The sequence below is a fragment of the Platalea leucorodia genome (genome assembly GCF_965183815.1).
Source record: "Platalea leucorodia genome assembly, chromosome: 2".
In the NCBI taxonomy this organism is placed as follows: Eukaryota; Metazoa; Chordata; class Aves; order Pelecaniformes; family Threskiornithidae; genus Platalea; species Platalea leucorodia.
The window spans coordinates 87020618-87045215 of record NC_138824.1 but is presented as its reverse complement, the minus strand read 5'-3'; the positions used below and the strand labels follow the sequence as shown (position 1 = coordinate 87045215).

General features: G+C 43.4%; 1 protein-coding gene across 1 annotated transcript in view; it reads right to left on the bottom strand.

Annotated features, from left to right (window-relative positions):
• Positions 1–1256: 1256 nt before the first annotated feature.
• PTCHD1 (patched domain containing 1) overlaps positions 1257–24598 on the bottom strand; it is a gene marked incomplete at both ends in the record, with an annotated part of 34071 nt that continues 10729 nt past the window's right edge. Inside the window, 2 exons of the mRNA XM_082337431.1 lie at positions 1257–2911; positions 21036–21696. Coding sequence (XP_082193557.1) covers positions 1257–2911; positions 21036–21696 — 2316 coding nt within the window. The remainder of the gene's footprint in view (positions 2912–21035; positions 21697–24598) is intronic.

The following is a 24598-nucleotide window of genomic DNA, read 5'->3' as shown; positions in this document are numbered from 1 at the left end:
TATTTTTTTTCTTCCCTCAGATGTGATGTTTTCAATAGACCCCTTAGATATGGGCTCTTTGGGGACGTTGTTAAACTTGCTGCTCCTAAACCGCAGTCCCAACCTTCGGTTTGTTCCATACAACTCTCACGGTCTACTGTCTCTTGGAAGAGCCCATAGCTGCAAGGCCTATTGCTTTACAGGTACTCTCAGAAGATTGAGGGATTAAGTTATACATTACGTAAAACTACCCATTAATCCTCTTAGTGTGCATTACCAGTGAATGGCCTGAAATAGGCTCTCATTAAAAGAGCCCTAACATTCACTTTCTTGATGACATTTTAGTATTTGAGGTTTGTGTCATGGATTTTGGTGCTGAAATATTCAGTACACCATCTTCTGTCTGCTGCTAGATCCACTTGCACATGTTAGTAGAGTGCTAACAAAATTACAGTTGGTAAAGCTGATTACATGTTTAACTAGTAGCGAGATGTATAAAACAGAATTACGTATTTTCTAGAGTGACAGAGTCACTGGGATTTTTTGTTCTTTTTTTTTTGTTCTTTTTTGTTTTTATACGAAAAAGAAACAGCTATAAAACCATGATTAAAAATGTTACAAGGGATGATTTACATTTTAAAATGATATTTTTAGAAAAAAAAAAAAAAGTGATTCATAACATAAAAGGGTTTGGAAAGCGTTTGGTTGCTGTGTACTGCCTTCTTTCCCAGTACAGTTTGCTATCTGTTATACAGTCTTGCATAAATGTTTAGATTAGGGGAGAAAAGAAAAATTAAATGTGACGGCTAAGACCTATAAGAGCTGACTCACTGACTTGAGTTATTGCTGTGCAGAAAGTTTGTAAAGCCTTTACATCCAGCGAACATTTAGTGCTACTTCAGCCTTGACAGTTGACCTTTCAGTCTGATTGGGTTTAGCCACAATAATTGCAGGATCTGCAGTACTGGCGATGCAGACAGCTGCTTAGGAACCCAACTTTTCTCATTAGATCTTACTTCATGCGTCTAAAATTCAACCCCTCTTTGCATGTGTGTGCAAATTCTCTCTGTTACAGGAGCTGAGCAAGGTAGAATCCCCCAGCTCTTTTTTTTAAAATTTATTTTTAATTTCTCCCATCATTTTGAATATTCCTGGATTTAGATTAGAGGGGGGAGGGAAAACCTCCAAACCCCTTCCTCTCCCCAGATATTTAGTCAGTACTGGTTTCTTTTTTTTCCTCAGTAAGACCTAGTGTAAAAAAGCAACAAACAAACAAGTTAGACTGTTGTAATTTGGTCAACCACTCGGGTGCTATCCATATCCACCATTTCAACACACTCTATTTCCTCACGGTTTTCAGGATTCTTCTTCTCTTTCCTCTTCTTCTTGGACGGTGGCAGGAAAGTCAGTATCACAGGTAAAATGGCAAAGCAGTGAAAGAAGGTGACTAATGCTATTAAAAACAAGCACCTGAACAGTGTACGGGTCAGATTTGAAGGCACAGCTGCAAGAGGAATCAGACCAACAATATAGCAGAGGTAGCTCTGCAAAATAGCTACCCCATGCACTTCCAGGGCATTTTTCACCCATTTAGTTCTTGTGAACTCTTTGCCCAGGACAAAGGTTGATAACAGTGGAGCACAGTTGTCAATTGTATAATTAATTCCGTAAATTAAGCACAACACAGAAATACAATCTAGTTCCACTTTCCACAAGGTCATAAAACCTATAACTCCAAACTCAACCGAGGCAACAGTTAGAGTGAGCCAGACATTGATCAGAGAGTCTGCCACAAGGAATGCAGAGAAGAAGAGCAGAAATAAAGCACTAATGCAGGAGTTTTGTAAGGGGGCTCCCACTGAAGAGGCATAACGATCCATGTACACAAACGATGGATTGAAAACAATGAATTTCACCTTGGAGGTGAGAGAGAGCTTCCTCAGGGTCTCCAGGAGGTCGTAAAGTTCTTCCCTCTTGGTTTCCATTGTCTTGGCCACCAAGAACATCCTGGAGGCCACGACATCGACTTCATTGTTGTATTTCTTGGAAAAGATGATATCCTCTGAAAAATGGGCAAACTGAGGGGCCTTCAGGAAGGAGTTCCTCAACATATCAGTGAAGTTTTTCTTGGGCAATCCGGTAGATATGTTGAGTTTCCTAAGGTAATTTAAGTAGCTTTCAAACCAAGATATCCTCACAAAGCCCTTGGTATACTCCAGCACGTCCTCCTGGACACTGGTGTTCCAGTACTCGATCGACTCGTAGATGTAGAACCCAATCACTGGGCTGTAGTTACTGAAATACTTCTGCTGGGCAGTCGTATACTCAATGGTCCGTGTCGCGGTCGCTACGATGTTGCTCAGGTCTGACCCTTCACTGACCTGCAGGTAGCCCATTAAGGCAAAGGAAATATAAACAAGGTAAAAGAGAACTACAAAAGGCTTGACATAGGTGTTTGTTATCCAGTCACAATAATAGCGTTTAAGGAACCACACCAAAAGATGACTCTCGTAAGTGTTCGTTTCCTCTGAATCCGCTGTGTCCTCGCTGAATTTGGCTGTCAGAAGAAACCTATACCATGCAGGCTTCTCTTGCAATACCTCTGGCTTTGGTACCTTTCTGCAGAAGATACTATGCTGGTAGTTGTTTTCTATGTAGCCAGTAAACACCAGGCTGGAACCATAAAAGGAGAGTACATAGAGGTAGTTGAAGAAAATTGCAATACAGGAATTGCAGCAGAAAATCCTGGCTGCTTCAATGTTAGTGAAGGGACTGGCACCTATTCCAAAAGTGACCAGGTACATGGCAGTGGTGAGAGAAAACGAGAGCATGGAGTCTGCAAATACGGCTGCAGTCCTCTCTTTAACGTGTTGGTCTTCTCTAGTTTTTCTCCAGGAGGACAACATTTCAAAAGTCCCATATAACCCATGACCTACAATAGAGAACAAAGCGAGTGTTTAAAGTACTCGAATCAACATGAGGAAAAATGTAACGTGGACATGCTAAAAGACTCAAAGGAGACACAGCTTGCCGTTATCAATGCTTGAAGTAAACGTCCTGCAGAAGAGAGACATTATTACGGTGGTCTAAGCCACAGGAGCGCATTCGCTACCTGACTAGCAAACCTTACTGCCAGCGTTTGAGGAGAGTTCTGCATCACTGGTGCAGGGTTGATGGGTTAAAGAAAAAGGATTTTTTTCTGGTTGGCTGTTTCGTTTCATTATTTCGGAGTGCCTGTGATGGAAGACGCTTTGAAATTAGTTTTTCCTGGTGATGGGATCTGACCTGTGGTGAAAACAAAGAAATATGACCTTGAAGTGCCTGTGCTGGAAGCAGAGCATTGGTTGGCTGCTTTGTAGGACATCTGTAAAAAAATGAAACCTTCATATAAGCTGAACATTGTCAAGTAAATCAGTCACTGATTTCTCCACTTCCTATAAAAATTTTCCACCAGGAAAAAGAAATCCTAGAAATAGAAGAAACAAAAAAAGCACAAATAAATTTGAGAGATGCAGAATGGTAGAACTGATATGGAACTGCTTAAGGCATTGGTCTTCTTACTTTAATATATCTAAGGGCTTGTAAAACCAAATACAGCTCTATTTTTCTTGGCAGTTCCTACATTTTGTAATGTATTTAATTAACTCTTAAAGTGAATATAGCATTCATGAAAGGAGATAAAGACCTGCAGACCTAAAATCCTGTGTTTAACCCCCAAGTGCAGGTAAATCAGGAAAAGTGCATGGTTTTATCTTAATCCCCGGTTGGTCATCTTCTTCTTATGGTTTCTTTTTTGTGATTGATAACCAAGGCGCATTTGGAGGACACAGACCTCTGCTCCCTCATAGTGGACCCGAGCTGGGAATGCAGCCATCAACCAGCTATCACATGAGAGTGGCTGAGATAAAAGTAGGTTGGTGTTTTACACAGAGATGAATGTAAAAATACAGTCTTTGTATCACACCTAAAATGTAAGACTTTAATATTTTCTCATAATAATTCGTATCATTTTCATCTTTACTTAATAGCTCCTTTCCATCTAATCCCACCCTCTTTGCTGCCTTTTTCTTACTCCTCCTCCTTATTCTTTTGCTGTTTTTGCTGTCCCCTGTCTACCTCTCTGGTCTGCTCTTGCATTATGTCTAGAAATGCCCAAAAGCCAGCCCACAGTGTTTTGCTCTTCCCCATTCCCTGATAAGATTAGATAAAACGATCAGTGCTGAATTAGTTGCTGATGACACTGAAGTGCAATCACTGGATTTTTGAAGCTGACGCTCCACTCAGGCAGGTCAAGGTAATTCAGAGATCTTTGTTAGAATTTCAGGCTGGCTGCAGAGTACCAAAATTGCTGTGTCGGCTCTGTTCTCTCCACCTGTAGATGATCATCATTTTTGCCACAAGGGCTATGAATATCGGTTAAGAAACCCCCAAACAAATGAGATATTCTGAAGAACCAGAAAACCAGAAAATACATTAGGGGGGGTGGAAGTAGATGATCTTTAAGGTCCCTTCCAACCCAAACCATTCTATGATTCTATGATCATGTTTATTCTTAAATGCCTGATGCAGGCTAAATATTTAATTAACTTGACAAAATAACCCTTTTGTGGTCAGTCCCTTTTACTGTAGGGGCAGCTGTATTTGATTCCCTCCACCCTTCCCGCAAGGAATATCCTGTCTACATTTTAACAGATGGCAGAGCTGATTGCTCTGTTAATGCTGAAAAGAATAGATATGAGGTATTTTATAAAGAATTCAGAATACAGAGCTCATAAGATGAGATAATAGGACAGCTGGTTTATCTATCTCCTTAGCACGGTCACCTGGTATTTAGAGTAACAATGTCCGTGTATATCAGACATCTTACCTACGTTGTTATTTGGAGTCACGGCATGGACCATGACTGTCCAATTTGTAGCAATATTACGCTCCTGGTTTTGGTATGGCATTTGGCATTCATCTTAATTTCCCCAAACAATGTTTTACAGCTGCTTTCAGAAGCCAGGTCAAGACTGTCAATTTGATAACTAGCACCGTGCCCCCTCTTAAAGCTAATGGGGAATACTGGAACTCCCCAGACGTAAAATCAAGCAAAAAGCACAATCAGTGACTGGCACCCCGTTGCTAATTATGCTTCAAATAGTTACGTTCTAGGCTCAGTAGGGAAAGCTATTAAGCTTGCTTTCAGTGTGTTCTTTGTAAAGACAGACTGACCTTTATTTAAATGTAACTGATCACTTGCCAAAGCAGGGAGTGAGAGGTTTAATCCATTTATGGCTCCCATAAGTCCTGCAGACAGGCTCGTCTGAGAATTTCACATGGCATCATATGCATTAGCTTTGAGTGAGCAAAACAGTATAAAATGAGGTCATTGAATATTACAAATTACTTCCATCATGAGCTTTAGCTATAGCATGTTTTTGTAAAAAAAACATTTCAGTGTTAATAGGCTCTTGCCTAAAAATACTCAAATAGCTGCATTAATTTGGAAAGCCTTTGACTTTGCAATGAATAACAGAATTTAGAGCTAATTGAATATGATGCTGAGCATGACTTTTTAACAGGTATAAGATTTCGGATAATGTCTGATAACATGACTCCTGATACCACATATTTTCTTTAAGTAGGAAACATAAAGCCACAATTTGCTCTTACATAATCTTCAAGACTACCCTAAAATGGAATCTGATTTAGAGAACTGTTCAAGTAAATGCACGAAGAGGCGTCACCGCGTGTGCTCCACAGAGCCAAGAGAAAAACATTTAGATACCTTTCTATTTTAGGATAGGTTCCTTTTGTTGTTTGCTACACAATCTGCGTGCTAGGAATTGGTATCTTCCTTCAATTGTACAATTTGTGATTCCGCTGTCCGTTGGTATAATAGCTACAAAATTCTCATTTACCTTGAGGAAGACAAGCCTAAATGACAAACTTGCACACTTTTTGCATCAGTGGCACTGCTGACTTCATCCAGTACCCTCTGAGAAAAAGATTAAGCCCACACTCGTGCTCAAATTAGGCATGGCAGTCCAAAGATTAGCCTTATTTAGCTAGAATGGGATTTACCTAACCTAATTTACTCCTCTAAATACTGACTACAAGCACAACTTGGGGTGACAATCTCCAACGTTGTCTAACTAACTCGCTGATGCTTGTATAAGTCTAACTCACAGAGATTAGGGCAGACAGCTCCATGGAAGCATTTTGTGAGAATTTCTTTCACTATTCTGTCATTTCAGAGTTTCCATTTTTTGCATCCCTAGCTGATTTGCACCAATTACCTCTTATTTCTCTTGCTGGTGCTCTCTCTTCCCTATATAATATTAATTAGAAGTAGGCAAATTTTTTCTTGCAAATAAATTCTGTAATTGCTTTAACTGATTTTCCCTTTTTACTAGACATTTAGCCACAAATCTTTAATGATTTAGAGCAATTTGTTCATTATTCACAGTCATTCAGTAAATAATAAATATGAACTCAAACAGCTAATGGGCTACTGGAGATCTTTTCCTGTTGACATTTGCTATTATGATTCACTGGTCATGCCCTACAGTCAGGCTGTACAACCATGAGCTAAGAAGGAGGAGTACACGGAAGGATGGTTTTTTTTAAAGGAAAAGAGGTTCTGAATGAGCAAAGGAAAATCACAGCGGAATAGGAGAAAGGTATTGGAGAAAATGGGGACCAAAATATTTTTTTCCTTATTCTCTTTTTCTACTACTTTGTATTGCAGGAGATACTCCTACCACATGTCTTGGATGACTGAGGAGAGAAATTCTGGCTTTTGTAGCCAAAGAAAATGAAGAAGATGACACATAGTCACTGTTATTTCTGAGGAGCTTAATTTTTTTACGGGCTGAGGTGGGCTATCTTTAGTTTTAGAAGCTAATAACAATAGCAGCAATAAAAACAATAAATTATGCCTAGCTTAAATACAGCACTTTTATGAGTAGCCTGAAAATGCTATAAAAAGTTTCATTTGCCTCCTTCAGGATCAAGTCTTGCAATTACACGTGCTCTGAAAAATCAACGCAGAGCATGCATGAGAGAAAAAAAAGCACTTCTACGAAGTTGTGAAAACTAAGGCAAAATTTTCTGTTGCTTAAAATTATCCATTTATTTACCTCATTTTAAACACTACCTATGTGCAGGCACTTAAACTGTTCTTTTTAGTACCATTTTAAAATCTCAAAAAAGAAATGCATCCTCTCCCCTGCTAAGTGGTTGTTCAAGCAAGAGGCCTTTACAAATGGGCATCAGCAGCCTAGGCTTAAAGTTGGCTCTGCTCCTGCCTGGCAAATGGCAGGACTGAAGCAGAGAGGAGTGAAAGGATTTAAAGCAGCGCCAGAGCCTGTGGGAGGGCAGCGACGTGACCTCCCAGTCACCAGAGTCACAGGCCAGCCCTCTATTCGCTTGGCTTAATTGCTTCCCTAAACCAAAGGCTGCTGCCTGCTTTTATTGTTTGAAGATTAAGGGTTATGTTCAATTTTGCACTAAAATCATATGAGGGTTCGATCTTATTGTGATAAGATGAGGTTTGGGTATTCAAATAGACTTCTTCTGTAAGGGAAAGTAAGGGGAATGACTGAGAACAAGGTTTTGGTTCCTTTTCTTGCAGTTTTACCCATCTATGAAAGCAGAGAATAACAGTACACTGTGGCTCTCGTTTTTTTGTTCTTACTGTTTTGAAGGTTGTCTGTGTGTGCACGTGTGTTTGATACTTGAGTACAATCTCTCTGAATAAAGTTTCACTTACAGGTTGTGAAATTCCAGCCTTCTGTGTGGAAGGTCGCGTTTCAGGGGTAATTAATTTTATTCATCCCATTTTAATGCAGTGGCACACAAAACGCTAATAATGATTGATCTCCACCTTGGTGAGGCTGAATGCTGCACCAGTACATATGTTGCCCATTAACTGCCAGAATTAAGACTAATACAGCACCAAACTGTCTTCCTAAGGCGGCACGCTCCTCTAGCGGCAAAGCTGGGTTAAGAGGTATTTCCCTCTGCTCAGGCACTGCTTCCCCTCTGCTACCAAAGTTTGCTGCTCCCTCATTGCTACTAATTCACCTGTTTCTAGTCTAAATTGGACTAAAGGAATGGTCGGGATGAGAAACATCAGCAACATTTTTTTTGATGGTTACTTTTTAATCTGCAATCTTTTCCTGACACTGATGGCACAAAAGGCTGGCTGAAATTGGGAATGAGTCATGGTAGGAGGTATGGGAGCCTTGTAAACCGGGTAGGCAAAAACCTGAAGTGGAAGCATGCTCTGACGGAGTTACTGAGGTTAAGTCTGGATTTTGATTTAAGGTTTTTGCTTGCATTGTAACGGCTGCATTCTTGTAACACTACCCGTTCAGCTGGACGAATGCTGTCTCGCTTAGGTTGATTTAAGCCTGAAATCATCCCACTGAATAGGAGCACTTGTCTGCAAGAGGAATTTAGTGTGCTGTGAAAAAGTGTGTGAATTTACAGAGGACCAGCTATGTTGCACCAGCTTTCTTTGTGGAAATCTGTGAAGGACAGCTTGATTCACATTCAAAGTGGAGTGAAATATCATCCGCAGAGACAAACACCAGATGAATTAACATGAAATAGCTAGGATGCTATAAATTCATATCCCAGCTTGCTGCCAATGCAGGCAAGGTCTCAAGAACTGCACTTGTGCAAAATTAGTACGTGAGAGATCAGAATCATACTGCAGGAATTGCCCTTTCCAAAACGATACCTGTAATAACATATGATATAATGAAGGTGCAATTAAATTTCCTAGCTGACAGTATTAAAAATAACAATGTACACTGCTCCGCTCTGGGATTGCTTTCCACAGTAATGTCAACAAAGAGGCTGAGATAATTCCCCCCTGCTGACTTATTTTTTCCAGCTAGATCAGTGAGCTCATCAGCTCCCATCTTCTGAAAAGCCAAGTGAAACTGCTAATCCGGACTCCCTTTGTCACAGGAGTTGCAATCAACCAGTTGTTGACTAAATACGCGACCTGCCTCATGCGGCCTCTCCCAGCAGGCACAATTTTAACTCGGAACATATAGCAGGTTCAAAGTGCTACTGAATATGCAGGCAGAGCATGAGAATTTGCATCTAGTTGAAGCAAACATGTGGCTCCGTACCCTGTTCTTACTAAATAATAAAATACTGCAGCTAACTGAGATCCTTCAGCATGCAGACAGAATTAGCACCGAGCCTAACTTACATGACAGTTTTCACTGCGTTTATAGCAATTTAGTGGCATGGGTTAAGCCAAACAGTTAAATCATCATTAGCATGATGTTGGAACAAACTGTGGGTTACTCTAACCAATGTCCACCTTTGCAGTCCACAAGTGGCGCTGCAAAACTACAGTTTTGCTGCATGAATGTCAGACCTCAAAGAGGGTGCGTATCGTCGGACATCCCACTGCGTGCAGACTTGCCCATCCCAAACGTTTCTGCTGAGCAAAAAAAATGCACTGCCAATCCTACTTGCTTTTCCTACATATGCCTGAGCATTTCTGGGAGCCCAGTTCACAGTGTCGTGTAAAATCCTACAGGATACTAACATCATCTGATCAACTGTGTTTGCAGGCAGCAGTGTTTGTCTCAGATATTGCACATATTGCAATATCGTACATATTGCAACGCTTTCTTTACCTCCTGTCACACAGACCCTACATGTGTGTACTGTAACTGAATTACAGGTATGACAACATACCTCAAAAATATGATGACAGTGCTGACGGGTAGGTTCAGTATTTGCCATTATTGTTTTAAAGACTACTAAATTTTACTCATATATTACTAAGGTGTACTATGCCTGCAGATGTTAACATCCAACTTGGGATCTTCCCAAAAGAGAAACATACTGAAATTAGATATGTCAGTCTGTTAGACATCTAGGCATGATACCAGCAGATCAGTCTCTAGGATTGCTTTACGTTTGAATATTAGCCATTCACCCTCAATTGTCAGGCTGATCTCTCCAACCCTGCTTACAACAGCACTGGCCATCCTAGTCAGAAAGCCCCAGGCATGCCCATGTATTCCTCAACTTACTACCAGGATCAAAAACACGAGTGTCTTGGCACATTCACATCAGATAAAAATCTGCCTCAGTCTCCAGAGAGAGAGTTGTGTTTTGTGCTGTATCTGCTTGGCAACAAAATAAGAGAAACCAAAATGTTTAATAATATGCTTCCAGTATCTGCTGTGTTTCACAGCTGTGGGCGGCTGTGCCCACAGAAGCGCACCGCTGAAGAGAAAGTGTCCCCCGTACAACACACTGCATTGGTTGGTGCATGCAGAGAAGAAATCTTCAACTGGTGCTCAGCGCTTCATGCTATGAGACCACAATGTTATTTTTAGTCATAGATCCTGCAGAAAGACTCTCCGGGCCGTTAAGCCCGCACTCAAATTGCTTAATGCACAGGCAGGAAAACAGGGTGCCTCTGGAAATCCAGCACCAAGTTTATGCCTCATTTAGGTCTTGTGTAGCGCTGCCAAGCACAGCTTAAAAGGGGGCTAGGTTCCTCGTAAGACTCATATGGATCTGCTGCACCGGAGTCATTTTGATTCCAGTCTTCTGGCAATGAACGTCTGCCATAATATCCTACATTTTCCATGTTTCTAAACTTAACTTTTGGAAATGCAGCGTAGGATTAGCTCTCTGTTCCCCTGTGAAACACTCTGTTTGGGTCAGGCGTAGCCCCTTCTGAGTTATACTAAAAAGTACACATTGGCACAAAGAAGGCACTGACAAAAAGAAATCACCCTCACGCTCTCGGTCTCACCTTAAATGGTCGGGACACAGTCAGAGATGCTTGGGGTACATGATGCATCCCAATTATAAACTCCCCAGAACTATCTTTTCTCGTGGCAAGCAAGCAACAATGAGCCAATGTTTTAGAAAATGGTACAAATCACAAGCTAATTTTAAGAGCATGATCAACATATTACTATTGAAATGAAAATTATTCTACATATAAATCCCTAGCTCTGAAGAAATACATACACAAGACACATGTAGACATTCCTGTCATTTTTCTACCTATATGAGGGGAAAAGAGGCAAAGAGAAGGAGAAGTATTTTAAATAAGTAGAATTAAAAAACGTCTCAGTATTCATAGTCCTAGTCTTCACCACGATCCCTAATCAGCAGTGGCAGTAACCTTGTTTCCCACTTTTTATTTTTGGTGTATTTGTATTTTAAAGATATTCATTATAAAAAAAGTCTTCTCACTTAATATTGCATTTTCAAATTATCTTTTTTAAACCTTACCAAATTAAATTCAAATTGATAGCCTCTTATTATAATGATTATATGGGTAATTCAGCACGTATATCGTTAATCTTGAATAGTCCCATTGATTTCAATAGAGTAAAAATTACTGATTTAGGCTTTGGGAAAATGCTGGGTTTTTTGCTTGGATCACCCTTTTTTAGTATTGAACCCATGCAACATTTGAGATTTTGTTGTTATAGTGATAGCAAGAATGTCAGATAAGTACATTTTAAAAACAGAAATACATTTGAGAGAAAACTTGAGTGGCTCTTTCATTTTGAGAAAGACATAAGCAAAGCAAGTTATAGTTCAAAATCTACTTTTATATATAAAGTGAATATTTAATTCCACTTAAGAATCAGTAAAGGCTTGTTTTGGCATTTAAATAGCAGGCTGTCAACTCTGTTTAAACGTGTGACTTGCTTTCCTCTGTTTTCATGAAAGACCTGGCAAAAGTTAAAAGTCATATTTCGTTCAGCGCAACGGAAGGAGCTGAGCGTTAGCTAAATCTGGTATTAGTTGCTGGAACATTTACGTCTGCGCGGCATGCTCATCTACCGACTACCCAGACCTCCTGCAGATCCGAACCGAAAGCAGTTGAGCCAAACCCGCGCCGTATGTGCAAGTCTCTGGTTCTGGGGCAAACAGCAGCGGAGCATCTAACTCCTGCTGGCCTTCAAAGGATCTCCCTGCCCGGGATTCCCCCGCTCCTCCCAGTAATGCCTCTTCGCAGTCTTTAACTCGGAAACATCAGAAAATCCCCCAGGAAACACAGCACTCTGCCTAAGCTGTTATTTGAAGAGACAGGGAGAAAGGCTTAGTTTTGCGGCGTGGAGGATGAGAAGAGGAGGAAGGCACAGGGCTGTGCTGCCCGCCACCTCTGCTGGCATGGGGCACGGACCCCGGGGTGCGCGGGGGGAGCCAGGACCACCCCCTGCACCAGGGGAGCCGCACAGGACGGGAGAGTCCGATGCCAGGGTAGTAAAGGAATGACAGATGTGGCCGGCAACATGAATTTCCCCCATGATGCATGAACCTGAAGCCTCACTAGCCAAGGAGGTGGTTAGATGTAGAGTTAGTATGTTAAGTACCACCAGCCTCATCTCACATATGACATGCTTAGATTTGTGTCAGCAGACAAAATCGCGAACTGATTTTCCCCACAAAGTGAGTTTTTGACAGATTTTATGCATGCTGTGTAAAAAAATTACTTAAACGTAAGTGAAAGCTACCTGCAATCACCTGTGAAAGGTTAATGTTTACCATGTTACAGAAGAGCCAAGTGATGTAAAATACGTGACAGGTCCCAAAGGCAGAGTAAGACACAGTGAGTATATCTGGGCCAAAATCATGTTTGAAATCCATTTTAAATTTCTAAGCCCACAAGCCAAAATATTATTTGCTTCTGGGAGTGTTGTCCTAGTGGAATATGGGCCAGTGGAGTATGGATTGGTTTACCACACTTCAAGTTCCCCTTTTCTGGTGAGAAAGCTGCAACAAAAACATCTCAGGCATACCCTTAAATTCTCCTGTTTAAGCGATGTTTGTCATTACTCTTACTCATAATATATAGATCAGCCATATGTGAAACACAATGTTCAAAAAATTGCAAAACTTCAGTTAAATCACATACAACCTATTATTTTTACTGATTAAAAAAAAGAAATGAAAAATAATTACAAGTTTGGAACTCAGCTTGGGCTTTCCACCAAGCACTCAGACTTAACTTATCCCAATTTAATTTAATCCATCTCTGCCAGCGTCCTCTGCCAGAATGCAGAGGTGTCATGACCTGAAAATGGCAGGCCCCCTCCCTGCCACACGTGCCTCTCGGCTATTGCCTATTTTGGCGATGTCATTTATTAGAAGCCCAAAACGTGCACCATCTCTCTCTCAGAAACACCTAAAATGAAAAGTCATGTCAGTTCCTGCTGACCTTCCCCAGGTCTTCACTGACCATCCGAGTCCAGGATGCAAAGTACACCACAAACGTATATATGTATCTCCTACATGTATATGTAGAGATAGCAAAAGGTTTTTTTTCTCTAACCTCTGAACTTCCAATATATTTTCATATATGTGGAAGTAAGTTTCTCTTGAGGGACTTCACTATCTGAAGAAAATCAGGATGTCACAGCCAAACTCTCCGTACCTTTGACTGTTTGGGCCTTCTCTGACAAGGCAGTGCATGCACTGACTTCTCTGCAGTTAAAGAAATGCAGACTGTAAAAGTATAACATCTGCCTGCTACTCTTTGCATAAATGAATGCTCATTAAATGTCCTGCATCACCTGTAACACACTTTTCCTATGAAACAAGTGTATATTGACACCGGTGAAGAGGAAATGCCTGATCTTACTCAATGACTGAACAGCACTTGATTTCAATATTAAACTGTTCTCTGACTTCCTAGAGATACAGCTCCTCTTTTCCAAAAAGCATTGTATTTACTGAGTCATCAACACTCTTCTGAAGCCAACAAGCATGTATGCGTGCAAGGATTTCACTGGGGTTTGTGGTGGTGAGGGGGGAACATGGACACATGTTGGCTGCTCTACTTGCTGCTCTTGCACTGCATGGGAAAGGGCTGGTCCAAGTGTCTGAAATACTCTGCCACCATTTGTATTTTAAGCCTATTTCCTTCCCATGGATTAGTGGCTTCTTGGTATTTGGGTTCCTCAAGGGGCTTGAGGCACCATCCTTCAGGAGGACTGGGGAGAGGGAGACCAGCAGGTGGAGGAGGTGGTTAATCACCTCGCCTTTGGGTGGAAAACACTGACTTCAGTGAGAGGACTCATTGGTACATTGAGTAAGGAGGGGTTCCCTGGGGGCCTACATCTGCTCTTCCCTGTGAGGAACAGAAATGCTTGAGGGACTGCAGAAGATGTGTGGCTGCTTAGAGAGCTCAGGAAGAGATTAAGGGACTGAGGAGAGAAAAAGGAGAGGAAAAAGGAATAACGAGGAAAGTGACATGCCTGGGATTCTGCTTGGGGTAGATAAAACCAGATAATTTTATTTATTTCTTAGAAGAGGAATGAAAGGAACAAAACACAAAATGTTTTAGGACTATAACTGAGCTGCGCAGGGTTGAAGTGGGAAAGCTGGGCAGATGGAGTGACAAAAAAAGAAGTGTACTTCCAGGGCACTCTTGGAGTCCTTTGGCAGTGTGAAAAAAGAAAAGGATGAATGGTGAAAATCACTGGGAAATCTGAAGCAGCTGAGATACAACTGCAGGGTATAGTGGGAACCTGTTTGGGAGCCAAGGAAATTATTGAAGAATATAGGAAAGAGGGTAGGAGCAATGGGCCCAGCTGTGGCTGAGGAGAGGGGAGGATGGAAGAGAAGAGAAATTAAAAAAAAAAAAAACCAACAAAATGGCAGAAGGGACACACTGGCAAGAGTAGGGAAAACAGGAGAAAAGATGAAGGAAGTTTAGGGAGACCAAAAGATGCTGAGAGCTGTGCAGGCATCAGGAAGGAGATGCCGTGGCCTGGAGCAGGGAGATGGGTGAGACCTGCTGGAGGAGGCTGCCGGAGATGGCAAACGAGATGGATGAGATGGGAGAAAGGGGCAGAGGGGCAGCAAGCTGAGGCAGCCAGCTGAGGGAGGACGCGCTTCTTCCCAGCACAAAGGGATGGCAGAGGGGCAGCCAGACAGGGATAGTGAGAAAGCTTAGCTTGGGGAAAAAAAGCAAGAGAGTCTCACTAAGCTTCACGTTTTTATTAACTGACAACAGGAAAATTGGTGGAAAAGTACTACAGAAAGTCAAACATTTGTGTGTGTGTGTTACCTTTGTGTGTGGATGGAAGGGCACCGGGGAGACCTGCGCAGGGGCTGGTTCTCTCTCATTGAAACTCTCTATATGTAACCAATGTTGACACTTCAGTTTTACTGAATATAGCAAACACTTGGATGCTTGATAGGGAGGATAATGAATGCTTTTAGGGCGTACAAATTTGGCATATGTTGCAATTCCCTACCAGCATGTTCTTCCAGAAAACTGAAGAAGGAGCTGGGCTGGGTGCCTTATTGGCATGGAGGCACAGCTCCAGCAAGCCACGTGTGCTGGCGTGTGCTGGCACGTGCTGGCCCGCGCACCCTTGTCCTCTCAGGGTTTTCTCACTGGTTGTTAGCTGCCCTGCTTGGTTTAGCTACCTGTTGCCTTCACGGTCCCTAACCTTCAGCAATCCTCTCGCTTGCCCTCCTGTGCTTTTCACTCCCATCATCACACTGACCTCCCCTCTTCCTCTGTTTCCTAACGTTTTTCTCCCATCCTCCTTTCCCAACTGTCTCTGATCCCAGATCCCATCTTTGCTGCTCCAACTTTTTGCATCCATAAAGCCCTTGTACAGATATTTCAGCTCACTCCTCCACCAGCACAGCTCTACCCCAAGCAAGCCACATGGAAGGCGTGCATCCAACAAATTTGTGTTTCTGAGAAGCGATCGGCACTCCTCTGCATCTGTGAGGTGCTCCTACGAGCCCTGGTTCCTGCAGGTACCTCCCAAAACATTCTGCATGTCTCCTGCTCCCGTGCCCCCTCCTGCCAGACGAAGGCCTGTGCGGTCTCCTTCTCTCCCTGACTTTCCCCCGCCCCCCCCCCCCCCCCGCCTGGGTCCTGCCCGGGTCCTTCCCGACACTTCCACCTGCTCCTTCCCAGCCGTCCCTCTCCAGACCTGCTCTGTTGACCATTTTCCCCTCCTCTCTTCCCAGAAAGGGCGTACCGACAGGGCGGGAGATGATGGGAGGATGAAGAGAGGTGGTAAGAAGAGGTATTTGCATTCGTCCCCGTTTTGCCGAGTTTCACACAAGGCTGGCTATCGTTTCCGTTTACAGCAAGCTGCAAGCTCAAGCCGCTCTCATAACTGCTAACTGGTTTTCCCCTGCCAGCATCGGAGGCTAAATATAAGCCCGTGGAGCCGGCCCTGCGTCCCTGCCCGTATCTGGCAGCGCCTGGCATTCCACCGCGATTTCACAGAGCCGATGCTTTCCACGAACTTGGCAGCTGAAGAGAGCTGCCTCTCCCCGAATAAGCTGTAGGAGTTTCTAGAGGAATAGGAAACAGATTGCTAGTTTTCTCTTCAGTGCAAAGGGCAATATTGCAATTTTCTTTTGAGTCCCGAAGTTAAATGCTGTGCTCCACCTCTGGGAAGTAAAAAAAGTCATGCCAAAAACTTGTTCAGCCAGTGCTGCTTGTTGCCCAATGGTTTGTTTGGTAACACTGTGGGTTTTTTGAGGAAACTGGTATTTTTAAAGGATTGGCAGTTATTAAACAGCATTTAATGTGTACGGGAAACTTACGATGAATATGTTAGCATCTGTGCCAGACCAAACATCTGTAGTTTTTAATGGACCAGGCAATAGGAAATAAGAATTTTAATTCTGCTTTTCAGCTGACACTATAAATCAGCTATTTTAAATTCAACCAAATTGAAGAATTTCATTTTTTGTTTCTTAGGGTCAAAAATGAATAGCCTTAGTTCAGCAAAGTATTCCACATGAACTAGACATGTGAGTAATCTTGTCCTTAAATAACTTGTTTACACACCGATAAATGCAGATGATGATAGTTTTAAAAAACCACGGAGGCATATGCTAATTCAAAATATGCCCAGACGAATGGTGGGAGCCTGCCAAGTTTCACAGGTTTTAGGCTTCACTTTCATGTTAGAAGTACCTGTATAAATCCAGAGCTGAAGAAGAAAAGTTCCCAGTTTGACTTGACAAGATATCCCTAGAGAAGAGCGCAGCTGCAGGCAGCCTGCCCTCCTCTGCTAGCTCGCCCCCAGCGCAGCCCCTCCGTGGGGGCTCGGCCAGCCCCGGGCACTGCCTCCTGCCTTGCTCTCACAGCTGGACCGCGGGTGACCAAAGGGGACCCCTGCTCTTTTGGTACCTGCTGGGGAAGGAGATCTCTGGCAACATCTCTCCTGGCTTCAATCTTTGCCATTCAGTTAGCCACCAGTGAGGGCTAAAAAGAAACCTGCCACCACGTAAAATCGTCACGGTAGTGACGTACTCAGGCCCATCAGTGACTGAGATATTCTGACTTAATGAGTTACCTTTCGTGAGCTGGGTTACAGTAACCCGCCTTAATTAAAGAGTAAAATAAATGAGAATAAACTACCACGAGGGTGATTAAAACCAAAACATGAAGTGTTTAAATGAGTATGTCATATTTAACAGATGGGGTAGGCAAAAGATACTCCTGCCTGCAGTTACACAGCCTGAGCTTAAGAGTGCAACTTGGTAAGCCATGGTCATTTAATAACTTAAAATTGTCCTATTGATGCAAAAGCAAAGGATTCAACACCTACAGAGGCTGGTACCCTTCACTCTAGGCTGTTTGTTCTTGGAAATGGCTGATGCTGAAGGGATGTTACAGCAAACAGGATGAATGAAATAGAGTATTAAAGAACACATTGAACGGAGTACTTTGCAGACATATTGCCTGAATTATTAGAATGGGGTTGTGACTGGACAAAGTATTTAAACCACTCAGAAGGCAATTCTTGAAAATATGAAAGAGCAGATAATGGCAAAACATTGCTGACCAACTTTAGTTAACGCATCTTGGAAGGGCAGTGATAGTATCAAGATGAACTTAATGACCAGGAGAAATGGTGTGAGATAAACAAACTATAATTCAGCAAGGACAGGGTAACCTTCTACATGTTGGTTGGAATAACTGATTGTGCAACCAGGGTAGAAAGTGACACGAAGGATCTGTGAATTACCATGTGCCACCAACCAAATGCCAACCATTTCATACTGTTGAGAAAAAACTGAATGTCATACGGGGATGTATGAACAGGAGTGCCATATGCAAGATGTGTGAAATCATCCTCCTACTCCACTTGCTCTACTCAGCCTGAATCCTGCGCCCAGATTTAGGCACTGCACTCCATGGAACATGTGGAGCAGCCAAAAGCAAGAAGATTGCTGGAAGTCTGGTAAGTGTAGTCTGAGGAAACCTGGGACAAAAGGGAAGAGGACGGGGCAAGTGAGAGTGGCCCCCAGTATGCAAAGAAAAAGAAACGAAATTGTTTTCCAGATGCAGTGGATAAATAAGGAGGACAGCTGAGTTGCAAAAGGGGAATTCAGGTTAGACATGATGCAAATGCTGTAGTGGTAGTGAAACACAGGGGGAAGCGGCCCAAGGAGGAGAGAAAGTGCAGGGCGAGAAGCATCTGTTAGGAAGGACGTAATCTTGTCCTGTTGCAGAGGGCAGATGAAGTCTGGAGAGTGTCCCCCCTGGCTCTGCAATGCTGATGAAAAGTTAAAAATCCTCAGCTGCTACAAACCGGGGAAACTTCATTAATGATTTATACCAGTAAAGGGGCCTTGCCTGGAATGTGTCCAGTGTAATCATTTTTTCTACCTAATTTTTGCTTTTAGCCATGAGATTATGAGTAATAGCTACGGGGCTACACTGTTAGCCAGAAATCCTTTAGCTTTCTAAAGGTCAGTTAATCTATGATCTAATCTGATGGTCACTGAAATTAAGTGGAAGTAGTTCAGCAGGCTATAATGGAGGGTGGTTTGTGTCTCTAGCCTTCAGTTACCTTGAGTTAAACCATCCTTTATAAGCAAAACAACATAGAGGCATGAAATAAATTTTGAAATGCATGCTGAAGCTTTCTGTTGTACTGCAGAAAAAAAAAAAAAAAAGGAAACCCTGCCTTTCTAGCTATCTGCTGGTTTAAAACAGTCCTCATTAAAAACTCCAGAATGTCTTTAGTGCCTGCTGTTTACCTGTTGATATCCCTGTCTCTTGGGAGATTTTATGCAGCTGGGGAAGCAAGCAAGATTCCCGTGAACCTGGCTGCTCTGTCTTGACTTGTTCACAGTGAGAGCTGAGCTGCATATTTGAAATTTACTCCTTTTAAGAGTGGACTACTTTAACTAAGCAAGACCAAAGGAAAAAAACCCAGGACAAAATAAAAAAGGAAAAGAAAGGCAGAGTTGGCTGTACAGCTTGGCAGTTAAAGGAGCACTAAAATAGAAGTGTGAAACTTTTCATAGTTATCTGTAAGTCTTCAAGGATTTCAAGTCTCAGCATAGTCACTATTAGTGAATTAAAGATCTGAAAGGTTGTCCCAGCAAGCAGACGCTTTGATCCCTAAACAGAGCTAATATTTCATATGTTTGAGTCGCTTCCCCCAGGTACTTTCATTTCATATGGCTGGACTTTAGACTGCTTTTCTACTACTCTTGCAACACACCTGGAAATCCCCTCCTATGTAATATTATATGCAATATACGCTACTTAGTTCGAGGAATTGAATTTATAATACATGCACAGGCATAAAAACCCACAAAAGAAACCAAAGACGTAGGTCAGAAAGCTGGCCTTCCTTTGGCTCTGACTTTCTTGTGCTGCATTTCCTCTAGATTATGATACAGTTTAATTTTCATGGATGTCATCTGAAAATGAGAGCCAAGGTAATGTAATGTAGCTGAATTCTCTTTGTCACTGAATATATTCTGTACGTTAACTGGTAGTGCGATGCACTGAAGCATAGTCTTTAATTAAAGTGCAACAATACCACAGCTACAGTACGGGCATGGCACGGGAACCTGGTGCTGGGTATAAAAACAGCTGTGCTGAAACGTGTCATATCACTACACGATGTGACTGAGTCAGTGGAGACACTCTTACACTTGAAACCTGAAGTATCACTGAGCACTGATTTTCATCTGGGGAAGCTGTGATCAAATCAATGCATGTATTATTCTCCACAAATGAATAATGGCGTGAACAAGGACATATTAAACACCTACAGCGCACAAAGCTTTTCACACTGGTTATGAACCAAACACAAACAAAGAGACTGTGAACTCTCCAGAGCTCTCGTTTTGTCTCCCGTGAAGTCCTCCTGCCTGTTTGGATACAACGTGCGGCATCCCCACAAACGCCCTGGTGCCAACAGGAAAGGGCACTGATTTCACATCGGGAGCAAGCTGACTGCCCTTCTCTCCTCCTCTTTCCTGCCCTCGAGGAAAACAAAACAAAACGAAACCACCCCGTACCCCACAGTGAGTGAAGGCGGTACGAAAATCGGGGAGATGAAGATGCCTTTGCCGGCACCAAAGCCGGGGAGCGGCCAATGCCGCTTCCCTCCGTAGCCCTCTGCTGCGGGATGCACTGGCGCTAACCAGATGGGTCTGTCCCTGACCGGGGGAGGCAAAGCTCTCCACCCCAGGGCTGCAAAACCCTCCCTACGCTCGCTCAGCCAACACAGGGGTTTCAGGAGAAACGCAACCCAGAACCGGTCACTGCCCTTATCCCACAGACAGGTGCCGGCCAAGCCAGGACAGCACTGCCCTGCTCTCTGCAGGAGCCAGTGCTCTCTAAATGCCCAACGCGTGCAGCCCCTTTGACTTGCTGGCACAGCTGATGCTGTCATTGCAGCATGGGGACCTCTGCAAAGGTTTCCCTCCAACGCTGGCCACCAAAACCAGAATCAAACATCCACAGGAAAGCAGCAGCTGGGCTCCCTCTCTGCGCAAGGCACGGCATTCACATATCCTTGTTCCCCACTACTGTGCAGGCACCACAACCTATGGCAGGGTGCTACGCCACACCGGAGCCCCAGGCATGATTTTAACATCCCAGCGCGGTACAAACAGTTTAGGAAAAGAGGACATGTGGATTTGGTGCAGGGCAGTGTTGCAGGGAGGAGGCACCGGGAGCCATGCAGTGATTCTTCTCTGCTTGCTGGGAAACGCATCAGGGAGGCACAAACACACAAAAGAGAGAGGAGAGAGGAGATAGTTACCTAACATGACGAAGGGGATTCCCAGGAAGGTGGAATTGTATTTCCCACCAGTGAGATTGATGATCCCAGCTGCAGTCAGGGTGGCAAGGGTCACGGTCAGCAATCCCAGCAGGCCAAGCCAGGGTTTGCTGCGGACACAATCCTGCATGGAGCAGCAGAGAATGGCCAAGGTGACCACAAGGACCAAGCTTGTGATCAGGTAGCGTTCTGACACCCTGCTCGTCTTCTGGAAATCCTCCTTCAGCGAAGAAGAAGTGAAAGGATACATTTTGACTTTCCTGTTGGATTTCTGGAAAAGTTCAACAGTGTCACAAAAAATGGATTCCCACTTCTCTGCTACCATGTCATTCAAGGAGTTGATTGCCTGCAAGTAGTAGGTGAGCTGAATGGCTTCTGCAGACTTCACCCGGTCTTTGCTGTGCACAGTAACCCCACCAAGCTGATGCCCATTATACACTTCCCTGCCATCCTTTAAGTGAGTAATCGGATAAGTGATTGCAAAATTAGTTCGATTAGAAGAACGAGCAGCCTTTAATTCCTCCAGTACATGCACTATGTCGTCCACTATGCATGTCTTGTCATTGTTCAGGATACATATATGGGCAAACGTGTAATTGAAACCAGGTCTTTGAACTTGGATCCTGGTCACAGCAGAGTGCAACTACAAGGGAAAGAGAAATCACACACGTTATTCATCAGTTCATCGCGCACAGTAGCAGCCAGAACAACAGCGGCTCCTCACCTCCGTCCCTCTCCTATTTGATCTAAGCAACAACAACAACAAAAGTTCTGGTGACTGCAGTATTAATAGCACACTCATTGCAAAAAAAGGAAACATGCATTAAAATAGCAGTATTATTCCCCTGGTGTCCTTTGCTGGTAAATCGGGTGTGTTGTGATTTGCATCTGTGCCATGCGCATCTGCCGTTTGGCCTCTCTAAATAAGCAAATTCAAAAGGCCCGGACCTCCACTTTCAAGTGATCTGGGTGAATATAGAAGGGAGAGCTATAGCCTGACTGTTTCCGGGGCGTGCTTGGGGTTGCCAAATTACTCTCTCGACAGATAAACTTCAGGTACAGAAGGCAGAAGAGCAACGTGACCGGGGGCGCCACCCGCGCGGGATGCACCGGCAGCCTGGCAGCTGGCAGCGGCAGGGGACCAGCACTCGCTCGGAGTAAAGGACAGGCCACAGCTGCACGTCCCAAGTGCAGAGATTGTTGGCATAGCAGGAATAAGATAGCTGGCATTAATTAATTTGGCCTCTTTTCCCCTCCCTCTTTCCCCCATCAAACCCTCCGCAAATCTGAGAGCGGGAAGTAATGGCAGAGAACGACACTGGTTTTCTCCTTCTCTCTCCAGGATGTTGTGTCAACCAGGGAAGGCCCTAACTTTAGGGCCTGCGGGTTATTACCACTCATTGGTTGGTCTAGCAGCTCTTAGTGCAGCCTTCTTTGTAAGCTATTTTGCATCCTTCTGAAATATGCCATGCCTGAGCTCTGACCCAAACTGCATTCCCTTATTTTTGAGCATCAGAAGGGCAGAAAAATTACCCTCTCTTCTCAAAAAATTATAGAAAACTCTTGCAACCTTTTCTGAATCTGTTTTAGTCAACACAGAAGAAGCAAGAAATCTAAAAGATGGTAAGGGAATAGCCCCAATAGGCTAAGGTTACAATATTTTTCAAAAGTAGAATAATGAGTTTCTAATGTTGGGAGCCTTAGCTGTTTTTTTGCACATTTTCCTTGCAAAAAGTGCAGGCCTCACCCACCACCATCACCAATTAACTCCTTCTGTGCTGCTCTAGTTGTGCAGAGAGTACCAAGACCTTCCATAGGGATGCTGCTGAGGCCAAGGCGATGTTACCCACCGCCAGAAGTCTGAGCAGACTTTCCCTGCGGCTGTGATGTCCTTCGTCCTGGGTAGCCACGACGTTCAGGAGAAGGCTCCTTCTGCTCTTTTCCAGCTGGCATGGGGGGTACCCAGCATCCCAAATGCCGGGGGGCCCTGCACGCCGCTGCGTATGTGCTTTGTGCATGGCTCGGTGAGATACGCGATTCTCTCGAGGCATCAGCAGGGACGACACAGGGGGTCCTGCCCCGCTCGTGCCGCCTGGTCCCAGTGACCCCGTGGACATGGCAGTCCGCACAGCCTGGTCACTGGGGCAGGTGGCCACGTCTGCTGCCATGGTGGGAGTAAATCACTGGATCTGCTCTGAGGAACTGCATTGATTTACCCTTTGGTCCCTTCTACACCGAGGGAAATGGTTGTAGGAGCATTGCAAAGGTGTGGCGACACAACCAGGGCTGATAAAGAAGAAGCCTTCCTTCACCTGCAAAGCAGGGAGACCATAGCTCTTCCAGGGAGCTGAAGAGCCAAATTAAGAATGACTATAATTTCTTTTCCTTAAAGGGGGAATAGTTATTTTCTGCCTTCAGATTTTGAGCAAGACAATGAAAACTGGCTACGGGGAGATGATTCCTTTTTTCTTCTACTTGCATATGCTGTTTTCCACTGCAATCCAAAGAAGGCAGGAGGCTCTTATGCCCAGTAAAGAGGCTGGGATTAGGTGATATTTAATGGAACTAGTTCCTTCTGAAGACAAACACTGATTAAAAAAAATAGAACATAAGGTACACGAGAGCAGTAGAGCTTACATACTCATCTGGTGGCAATGGACAAAATGTCTAATAATCATGGCTAAAATCCTGCGTCTGTTGAAGTTAAATAGTCATAGTGACTTTTGTGTGGTATTTCAGACCTACTTGCAGAAAAAAAACCATTTATGCAATACTATGAATCTGATTGATAGTTTTGTGATTACATTGCATAATCTGTGATGGGTATAAATTTAGTTATGCTGCCTCCGTTCCTCAGGATGATATGACATAATATAGGGAAAGATTACAAAATTCCTGTATTCTCAACTTGCTTCTCTAACAGGTTGGGGGTGTATTTTTCCACATTTGAGTAGTTTTTATTTTCGACAGAACAACAGTTCAATGTTCACATTAGAAAGACAGGCTTGAGAAATAAACTGAACTAACAAATCTTTTCACAGTACTGTGAGAACACAATACCTGGCCATGGTCAGAAGCAAAGTTCTCCATCGTGGTGGGAGAACAGATAATTGTCTGTGCAACAAATTAGGGGCTTTTGCACAACTTCCTTCTAAAACGAAACAAATGAAAACATTTACAGGAACATACCAAAGAAATGAGCCTCTATGGGGAATTCTTCCCATCTTTCCAGTTTGCTTCTGCAAAGCTCCGCTTTGCAAGAGCTGTTTTGGGGTACGAATTCAAATGTATGTCATTACAATTTGCGGAAAATGCCCTGATTTACCGAATCAAAGACAGACATCTGATTTAAATTTTTACAACGGCAGCTACTGTATGATTTTCATTGACAACGGTTGTAAAATCAGATGTTCTATGAAGAAGCGCAGCTGCGGACAACTAGGAGGAACAGAAGGAATCTCCTGCCTGTATTAGATTCATAATACACCTCCTTCAGAGAGGATCCATCGGTGACACAATGCAGAAGAAACTAAACTGTCATGCAA